Source organism: Gymnoscopelus braueri, assembly GCF_963280865.1.
Source record: "Gymnoscopelus braueri genome assembly, chromosome: 24".
Lineage (NCBI taxonomy): Eukaryota > Metazoa > Chordata > Actinopteri > Myctophiformes > Myctophidae > Gymnoscopelus > Gymnoscopelus braueri.
The window spans coordinates 8,180,928-8,191,876 of record NC_137626.1 but is presented as its reverse complement, the minus strand read 5'-3'; the positions used below and the strand labels follow the sequence as shown (position 1 = coordinate 8,191,876).

The 10,949-nt window shown below is 39.4% G+C and overlaps 2 protein-coding genes across 4 annotated transcripts in view; one reads left to right on the top strand and one right to left on the bottom strand.

Annotated features, from left to right (window-relative positions):
• LOC308080264 (sodium/potassium-transporting ATPase subunit alpha-1-like) overlaps nt 1-10,949 on the bottom strand; it is a 377,427-nt gene that overhangs the window by 159,097 nt on the left and 207,381 nt on the right. The gene's annotated exons all lie outside the window — the stretch shown is intronic.
• Nucleotides 1,044-10,949, top strand: part of LOC308080265 (NLR family CARD domain-containing protein 3-like) — a 16,616-nt gene continuing 6,710 nt past the window's right edge. For both annotated transcript variants that reach the window (XM_080422054.1, XM_080422053.1), the window contains exons 1-4: nt 1,044-2,722; nt 4,774-4,947; nt 7,550-7,696; nt 7,880-7,926. In XM_080422054.1, coding sequence (XP_080278180.1) covers nt 1,164-2,722; nt 4,774-4,947; nt 7,550-7,696; nt 7,880-7,926 — 1,927 coding nt within the window. In that variant the 5' untranslated portion in view covers nt 1,044-1,163. The remainder of the gene's footprint in view (nt 2,723-4,773; nt 4,948-7,549; nt 7,697-7,879; nt 7,927-10,949) is intronic.

The window sequence follows — 10,949 nt, the reverse complement described above, 5'->3', positions numbered from 1 at the left end:
CTAATATCACAATATACCAGAATAATCACAATAGTAGTCACATCAATATGACTAATATTATGAAATATAATATATATATATAATATATATATATTTAAAAAAAAAGGAAACAAATGTATCAAATTCCAGGTATTGGTTCAAATGCCAATGTGAAAGCTGCTCATCCCTAGTTGGGGAGTACCAACAAATTGTAATTCAGATCAGGTCTTGTCACAATGCAACATGTTAGCTTGTAGATCTGCTATTTTTGGAAAGTGGCACTGTCATAGTGTGGAGAATAAATTAAGCTACTCTCTTGTTGTTGCACATGACCCTTTTGCATGCTACTTTTTATATTATGAAACAGGGTGTTGCACTATGCAAATGATTCACACAGGCACAAGCATCCAATTTACGAGTGATTCATCATTTGATACACTTGGTGTACAAAAATCACTTTTCATGGATCTTCCTTTTTGATTCTTAAGAAAATAAATAAACTGAATATAACAAGTGTTTAAGAAGGGTTTCGTGCATGAGGCCCATTGAGAGTGAATGTTTCTTTTTATGAATTAATGTCAGTGGATAAAAAATAGAAGCACTTCATGTATGACTTATCGCTTGACAGGCAAACATTGTGGTGTTTAAGCCACTAATGTTAGTCAGAAATGTAATTAGACCTGATAATGATGTAATTTATGTGTGGATAATTGTAATTCAATGTGATTTATTGTGTAATACTTGTGATTAATCACAAAACACAAGAACAGCCCTGTTCTGAAATTGATGTTTGGTCAATGATTTTGACAATCTGACATCAAATGGAAGACTTCCATAGCTCAGCAACTACAGCAAGCAGACACAATCCCATTTTAACTTTAGCATTACCAAGGTCTCGTTTGAAGACCACATTTACGGTAGCATGCACTTACTGATGTCCTCTGTTCTTTTGTCATTTAGAAACTCTTCTTGCTGTGTGCAAGCAACAGCTCAAGTCTAAACTGAAGAAGAAGTTTGAGCATTTGTTGGAGTTGATCACAAAAGGACAAAAAACACTTCTGAATCAGATCTTCACAGAGGTCTACATCACAGAGGGAGAGAGTGGACAGGTCAATCAGGAACATGAGGTCATACAGATTGAAACGGCTTCCAGGAAACCAGAAACACCAATCAAGTTAATAGACATGTTTAAGCCTTTACCTGGACAAGATAAGAAGATCAGAACAGTGATGACAAAGGGAGTGGCTGGCATTGGTAAAACAGTCTTAACTCAGAAGTACACTTTGGACTGGACAGAAGACAACGCCTGCCAGGATATTGACTTCATATTTCCATTCACTTTCCGAGAGCTGAATTTGGTGAAGGACAAGGGTTACAGCTTGGTGGAACTTATTCATCACTTTCTTGGTATAACCAAGGAAGCAGGAATCCGCATCTTACAAGAGTCCAAAGTTGCGTTCATCTTTGATGGCCTCGATGAGTGTCGGATTCCTCTATTTGTTACAGATGAGATATGTACTGATATCACAAAGCCAACCTCAGTGGACTTGCTGCTGACTAATCTTATTAATGGAAAGCTGCTACCATCTGCTCGTATCTGGATAACCACACGACCTGCAGCAGCCAGTCAGATCCCTAAGGATTGTGTTGACAGGGTGACAGAGGTGAGAGGGTTCACTGACCCCCAGAAGGAGGAGTACTTCATGAAGAGATTCAGTGATGATGAGAACCAGGCCAAAACAGTCATCTCACACATCCAGACATCACGAAGCCTCCACATCATGTGTCACATCCCAGTCTTCTGTTCGATCAGTGCTGCAGTTCTGGAGGTCATGTTGAAAACAAAGAACAAAGGAGTGCTGCCAACGACTTTGACTAATATGTACAGCCACTTCATAGATGTTCAGTCCAAACACAAGAATGTGAAGTATTCTAATTGTAAGACAGACAATCGTAAGGCCATTCTGTCTTTGGGGAAACTGGCGTTTGAACAACTGGAGAAAGGCAACCTGATCTTCTATGAATTAGACCTGAAAGAGTGTGGCATAGACGTCGAAGATGCAGCAGTTTACTCAGGACTGTTCACACAGATGTTTCAAGAGATGAAGCGTGGGTGGAGCAAGGAAACAGTCTTCTGCTTTGTCCATCTGAGCGTCCAGGAATTTCTGGCTGCTGTTTATGTCTTTCAACATTTCATCAACACAGGTGTCAACCTACTGTCAAACCCAGAAACAACAGAAACAACATCTGTGCTGTCCAAGCTATTTAGAGGCAAACCCAAGCTAAACCACCTCTACCACAGTGCTGTAGACAAGGCCATACAGAGTCCAAATGGACACTGGGACCTGTTCCTCCGTTTCCTGCTGGGCCTCTCAGTGAAAACCAATCAGACTCTTTTAAAAATACTGTTGGGACATACAGTACGTAAGTCACAGGCCAATCGGAAAACAGTCAAGTACATCAAGGAGAGGATCAGAGAGAATCCCTCTTCAGAGAGAAGCTTCAATCTGTTCCACTGTCTGAATGAGATGAATGATGATTCTCTAGAGGAGGAGATCCAACAGTACCTGAGCTCAGGAAGTCTCTCTACAGAAAAACTCTCTCCTGCTCAGTGGTCAGCTCTGGCCTTTATGTTGCTGTCAACAGGAAAGGAGCTGGATGTGTTTGACCTGAAGAAATACCAATCTTCAGAGGAGGCTCTTCTGGGGCTGCTGCCAGTGATCAAAGCCTCCAATAGAGCTCTGTAGGTGAACTGATAACTGGACACATTTAATGTATACCTTTTCTGTTATAGGAAAGAAAATACAAGAATTTAACCACTTAAGTCCTATAGCAAATAGCAAAAATTGCTGACCTACAACCTGTTGCTTCATGATTTGCTGTGGGCTTGTAGATCAGCTATTTTAGAAAAATGAACAAAATAGGGATGGAAGGGTTAAATTGATGAAATGATTGATTGAGTTGGCCTCTAAGAGAACTGAGGAGAAAATCAATTTAAATCAGTGGAACTTTTCATAAACTAGTTCAGCTTATCCAAGAAAATTAGGAACCTTGCTCAAACATAGACTAACATAAAGTAATAAAGTGTGTGTGCGTGCGTACGTGTGTTTGCGCACGTGTGTGTGCATAGGCGGCGGATGAGCCTGACTTTTGGGAAGGCTAATATTTGACCTACTATTATTATACAGTGCCAGGATGAAGTGACTGACCATGAAATCAAATTATTTGATTTAACCATGCTCCAAAAAAGGCTAAATAACATTACAAGGCTTCCATTTCAATATCAAACACATCCATTAATCAGAATGATTAATAGTTGGGGAATGCTTGTAGGAAGCTCTGTCTGCCTGTCTTTCTTCCCTCGTTTATCTTCTGTCTGTGTGGATTGCTATGGGGGGATGGAAATATTTATATTTACAACCATAAACGGCAGCTAAAGTTTTTTGTTCTTCTTTATATCTGTCAGTGTGTCTGTCTATTGTAGTATATTGTACAAGTGTGAAACATAGTTGGAAGGTCCAGACAAGTACAAGTTCCTTAAGTTGGTTTATTGGATAAAAAAAGAGCACAGGAGTACAGGAGTCAGTCTTGCTGCATGGTGTAGCCGTTGGAAGGGGCCGCGTACCAAGAGGCGGTTTCTTTGTCCTTCTCTCTATTTATATGCTGTGTGTGTGTGTGTGTGTGTGTGTGTGTGTGTGTGTGTGTGTGTGTGTGTGTGTGTGTGTGTGTGTGTGTGTGTGTGTGTGTGTGTGTGTGTGTGTGTGTGTGTGTGTGTGTGTGTGTGTGTGTGTGTGTGTGTGTGTGTGTGTGTGCTAATCTAAACAAGATGTCAGTAATTATTCGGATCTTTCACGATGGAATGTGATTCCTGTCCTCTCAGTATATGTATTGTGTCTCTCTTAACCAGTTGAATGCATGTATGTCCATGTGTGTATCCAGATACTACACTATCAATCTCTGTTCCGTTCAGTGTTGTTTTAAATGTCGGGACTGACCACTTTTCTTTTATTCTTTAATTATATAGCGCTTTTCTAAAACAATGTTACAAAGTGTTTACAATGCCAAGATAAAAGCCATCCATACGGATAAACAACAACAGTCAATTAAAATGATATAATATGATAGAAAATATTAATATTAAAATCAACACAATTGAGAAACATAATTTGCAAGGCAACGGTAATAAAATATAAGGATGAAGTTAGTGTGAGTCGCAGGTTCCAGCTAGCGTTACCTCCCACACCCGGGTCATAGCTCCTCGCTGTAGGCTTACAGATAGCAGTGGATTCGGTGTTAGTAGAAAGAAAGTTGTGTCCGAGCTACATTGGGCGTGAAAATGCGCGTCTGTGTGTGGAATATATTGTGCATGTTAGGGCTGGTAAATTCATATTCGAATTTCGAATGTTCCTCGAATATGGGGGAAAAAATATATATTCGAGTATGAAAATTAATATTAGAATTAAAACATTTTTTAACATTTTAAAAAAATGTTTATGTGACAGGGACAATACAAAACATTTATCATGTTATAAAGACAAACAGAATGTTTTATTGGATCTGAGCACTTGATACATTGTTTTTGTATTGTCCCTGTCAAATAAACATTAATACTATTAGTGTTTGACTTGAAGAAATACCAAGCTTCAGAGGAGGCTCTTCTGATGCTGCTGCCAGTGGTCAAAGCCTCAAAAAGAGCTCTGTAGGTGAACTGATACCTTGATACATTTAACATAAAAGGTCATCTTTATATTACATGATATTAAATATATGATTTTATAACTTTGTTCTCTTCAGCCTGAGTGGCTGTAACCTATCAGAGAAATGCTGTGAGGCGTTATCATCTGCTATCAGTTCCAAGTCCTCCATCCTGAGGGAATTGGACCTCAGCAACAACGATCTACAGGATTTGGGAGTCAAAGAGCTCTCTGGTGGACTGGGGAGTCCAGACTGTAAACTGGAGACCCTCAGGTCAGTATTCCTTAACCTTTTCAACCAATTTCAGCTGGTGCATGTGTATATATATTAAATATATGATTTTATAACTTTTTTCTCTTCAGCCTGAGGGAATTGGACCTCAGTGTGTGTGGGATTGTCACATCACAGGTTTACAGGTGTAAAGAAGAGGGTGACAATTGTTTGTGTGAGATAGAGGTAGAATAAGAGCAGGAGAGAAAGGAAACAGTATAGAAACGGGTCAAAAATGTAATCAAAGAATATATATGTACATAATACTGTTTAGATAGCATATAGTAGCAGGTATGTTTAGAACATTAGCATCATATATACTTCCTAAATTTCTTTATCTTTTTCAATGTATCCCGACTTTTATTGCAAAATCTTTTTTTTTTAAATTGGATGGCATTATTTCGGAATTTATTTGGAATAAAAAAATGCCAAGGCTGCGCAAGACTATCTTAGAGAAACCAAAACAACTCGGTGGAATGGCACTGCCAAATTTTTTATTTTATTACTGGGCCGCTAATTTTCAAGTTATACTGTATTGGCTACAAGACTACGACTTAAACTCGTCCCCTGACTGGTGGCTTATGGAATCTTCTTCCTGTACCCCTGCATCCCTGACCGCCTTAGTATGTGCTCCCACGATTGCGTCAATATAAAAATGTTCCCGCAATGTTGTAGTTAAGTCAACTCTCGAGATTTGGACTCAGTTTAAGCGCCATTTTGGTATTCAATTATTCCCATTAATAACCCCTTTATGTGCGAATCCTTTATTTCCTTCCTCCTTACAAGATCGGGCATTTAAAATCTGGTATGATCATGGCATTAAGTCAGTCAGAGATTTGTTTGATGGTGGCACCTTTGCTTCTTTTCAACAGATTTCTAGGAAGTATAATCTGCCCAGAACCCACTTTTTCCGGTATTTGCAAGCCCGTGATTTTGTTCGTAGGAAATGTACTAGTTTCCCGACTATTCCACCTAATTCACCCGTAGACACACTTATAGCATCTGCTCCTGTTACCCTTAAGGGGAAGATATCCTTGCTTTATACCACATTATTTGATCTTCATTTACCATCAACCACTGCATATAAAACCCTTTGGGCCGAAGATTTGGGGGAGGATATTCCTGACGCAACCTGGAAAGACATTATGGATCGTGTTCATACTTCATCAATATGTGCGAAACACGGGGTATTGCAATGTAAATTCTTTCACCGAGTGTACTGGACCAAGGTCAGGTTAGCCAGGATTTATAATGATGTTGATCCAACGTGCGATGCCACCAGGCTCCAGCTAATCTTTTCCATTATGTTTTGGACCTGTCCTTCCTTACACTCCTATTGGTCATCTATATTTGATACTATTTCGGATGTTTTACAGATGCCCATAGATCCATCCCCTATTATCTCCCTTTTTGGCGTTCTCCCTGAGACCATTTCTCTGCCCAAATATCAATCAGACTTTGTTGCTTTTGTGACTCTGTTGGCGAGACGTCTTATTTTGACCCATTGGAAGAAAACATACTCACCCTCCCATTCCCGCTGGATTTGTGATATACTATACTTTTTAAAATTAGAAAAAATTAAATACACATTGCGTGGCTCTATCTCAAAATTCTATAAGGCATGGCGGCCTTTTCTATCGCACGTTGACAATCTTGCACTTGATCCCCCAACGGAACCTGAATGAATCTGTAACCTGCATATATGGAAGTAACCAATCTGATGTATGATGAACCCTTGGTGTATACCTGCTTATCACCTCACTGACATGTACAATTGCTTTCAACGACCTATGCTTAACTCGATGTAGCGTTTATAGACCATGGACTGTTTTCCATATATATACATGTTTTTGGAGATTTTACGCTGTGTATTTGTTTTGTTGTCTGTTGTTGTTTTCTTTTGTGAGTGTTGTCTGTTTGTTTTTGTTTTGTTTTGATGTTGTTTATATCTTCCTCAATTTATCACTTTTCTTACTGATATTAGTCTAATAATAATAATAATGAATTGCATTTATATGGCGCTTTTCTAAGTACTCAAACTTACTCAAAGCGCTTTACAATGGTTCATTCATTCATACAGGGGGGGGGCATTGGGAGGTGGAGCGGCGAACAGTTGACGCCAGCGTCCCCACTTTTCCCACATTCACACACCAATGGTGGCAAGCTAGCGCCGACCAAATCATTGGAGGCAATGTAGGGTTCAGTGTCTTGCCCAAGGACACTTCGACATGTGGACAGGAGGAGTTGGGATACGAACCGCCGACCCACGGATCAATGGACGACCTGCTCTACCTCCTGAGCCACAGCCGCCCTATATAATTAACAGTCTATCCTGTTAATTATTTTTATCACTGTTTGGAGATACTCTGTCTATTTGCCTATTTGCTTCAGTAAATGTCTGTACTACATATGAGTATGTAAAAGAAAAAAAAACGAATAAACAAAACGTAAAAAAAAAAAAAAAAAAAAGAACATTAGCATCACATCACATGCAGGTGTGTTCATGTCCTTTAGAATATTAACATCATTGTGTGTGTGTGTGTGTGTGTGTGTGTGCGTGTGCGTGTGCGTGTGTGTGTGTGTGTGTGTGTGTGTCGCACTATAGGTTGTCAGGCTGTCTGGTCACAGAGGAAGGTTGTTCTTATCTGGTCTCAGCTCTGAGATCCAACTCCCATCTCAAAGTGTTGGACTTAAACTACAATCACCTAGGAGACACCGATCAACTCTCTGCTCTACCACTGGAGGCTCTCAGGTATGGAGAGACCTGCTGCCACTCAAATGTGTTCTAGTACGTTTAGAGTATAGAAATCATACTGTGATGATGTATAGCAATGTTTAATGTTTGATGGTGAACATTGTTATCAATCATGGTTTCTATTATTTAGTTACAGTAGTAGAATATACAGGCCTGACTTTGTCTCTCCTTCACCCTCAGTGTCAAACATGGTGGAGAGAAGATGCTGAAACCAGGCTTGAGGAAGTGTAAGTGTGTATTCTGTTTTATTCTTGAAATCAGATGAATTTAGATGAACAGCTCATATAAACAGCAGCATGTGACATTCACTCATTCACATCCTACTGTGAATTAAGATGATAATAAGCACAACTTTAATACATTGCTACAACCAAAATGATACAGAATCTTACTTCCTGGGTTTTATTACAAATTACCAGCTTAGTATTGGGGTGAACCCCGCCTACCTGTGGTGTCCACATACTGTAGGATTCTAAAATTATACACTAAGGTTGATATATTCATCAAGCTACTGAGTACCTACTTCTCAAAGCTTTCATCACTTCCTCTCTGAATGCAAACCCTCTGGCCTATAAGAGCACACAAAACAGAAGTACTTTAATTAATGGTAGCTTCTCTCTAATGAAACAAGTGTTGATATAGGTTTAAATCAGGGGTGTCAAACTCATCTCAGGGCACAGGCCAGACTGAGTGAAATAGATCTGCTATTTGTTATTTTTGAAAGGTTTTGCCTATAATGACATGACCAACATAGTGACTCCTCCAGGTTGAAAGTGGTTAAAGGGATAGGTTTAGGTCATATTTGAATTTGCATAATGCTATTCAATATTTTGTTTATTTCTATTGGACATGCAGTTACACATTCATATTTTGTACATTTTTATTACATTAATTCTGCTCTCATTATTTAAACATTAAATCTGATAATAAAAAGTAACTCAGTACTTGAGTATCCTTTCTACTAGATACTTACTGAAATAACTATTTGGATGGCGACGTTTACTTCTACTTTAGTCATTATTATTAAAGTAACAATACTTGAGTACAGTTTTTGGATACTCTTCCCCCATCTGCTTATTAGGAAATATAGTCAGTGGTGGAAAGTACATTGACTCAAGTACTGTAGTTAAGTACAATTTTGAGGTACTTTATATTTCTACTCCACTACTCTACATCTCTCATAAATATTGTACTTTTTACTTCACTACTATATTTGACAGCTTTAGCAACTACTGTAGTTACTTTGTAGATTTAGAGACCGTTAATTTTTTATTTAAGGGGGTTTCGTGTTTGTTTTTTTCCTTGTGGGTGCTCGGGTAATGTGAGCACCCACGGGAGACAGCGAGCACCCACTGGGAATGTGGTGGTCGTACGGTTAAAATGCTTTGTAGCGTGGCGCACTGCAGGATGCATGATACCCGGTCTTGCACGTAATTCTGAAGGGATGTCTGCCATTCAAACTCTCTCTCTGTCATCTTCAAAGTCTGATTATTAAGTCCTTGTGCCAGTTATCATCAGCCAATAATCAAATTGCACAACTTGAAATGTAGCCTACATTTACTTCTCTCGCTTTCTGTCTGTTTCTCTTTCTCACTTTCTGACTTGTCTCTCAAAGCCATAGAGAGAGAGAGAGAGAGACAGAGTGAGAAAGCAAAGCAGACAGACAGCCTGCCTGCCTCTGATGAGACAGTGCTGGAGCTACAGTAAATAAATAATAAAGTTAACAGTCTTTCGGGAGGGAGGCTAAATGTTTTCTACTGCCGTGTGGATTACCATGTGTCCAGTAGGCTATCAACTACCATTTCAGATCAAAGCCTTTGTTCATAAACCAAAGTGATCGAAACTTACTTGGAGTTACAAAGCGATCCATCATTTCCCCCTGAAGCCTCTTGTTTTTATATTAGCCTAATAATTAGATTGATAATAGATAGGCCAGCAACAGGCTATTTGTAGGCTATATGAAGCATATATGTTGAATGAATCCAACAGGATAAAGCAGGCTAAATGAAGTGCTGTGGCAGCTGTCAGTCTGTCTAATCAGCACACCTCTCGTCCTCACATCAAAGGCATTGCTCATTCCAAATTAATATGTTAAATACAATCAATAACTGCTGAGTGGGACAGTCACTTTGAAAAACAGAATGAGCACAACTGCTGTGAAAAGGTAGAATAGTTGTTCATGAATTATAGCCAATAATATTTAATGAAGAGAAAAAGGCAGCTGCTGCTGTTCAATAAAATGTTGGGCTCTCACAATTTGTCACATACTGTATTTCCCGGGCCGAACTGCATACAACAGATATACACAGGGACCCCTCCAGTGTTCATTTACCGGTGTTAATTGAACTCTGGGAGTGTAACCAAATGGACCCGTGACGCGTCCCTAGCGCCTTTGCACGTACATTTCCAGTTCTCGTCCCCCGCCCGCCGGCCACTCACGGCCCTGACACACACATTTAACACGCACACATTTAACACACACACATTTAACACACACACATTTAACACACACACATTTAACACACACACACACACATTTAACTAAAAAGCGTTGCTGTCTCAGTTTGTTGAAGAGAGACACATTTTCATAATGCTGAATTATAGAGCTTCAGCTGATAAAGTAACTACATGTAAGAGATTGCACATAGCCTAGTCATACAGTAGCCTACAGTAGCCTACATGTCAACAACAAGCCGCTGGCTTTATTGTGTTGTACAGTATGATATAAGCATAATACAATTATATACATTGGAATATATTGTGACACTTCATCTGTCTCAAAAGCTAAGCATAGTTAATGTGTCTCTGTGCATGCCTGAATGCAGAGACTGCTATAAATTACTGTGATGACAAAGATGATTATGTTTAAAATATGTATTGTATTTATATGTGGACTGAATATAATGTAATTCAGAAATACCTAAACTCTGTTATAAACATTGGCAAACTGCACTGCCGTGCTGCGGGACTGTCAGGGCCGTGTGTGGGCGACAACTGGAACTGTACAAGCAAAAGCAGGGACACACCGGTGACAGCCGTTAGGGTCCATTTTGTGTACTCTCTGCGTTACAAAAACACCACCCGCTATTTACTTTTCAACATAATTCCTGCTATATTGTTTATGAGCAGCAAAATCAGTTCATATTCCTCTGCAATGTGCGTTGCCTTTCCTCGTGTTGCTGCTGGTTCCAGAAACTTTTCTCTCTCTCTCCCGCTATCTTGTTGTAATTTTGGTACCGTATGACCCACT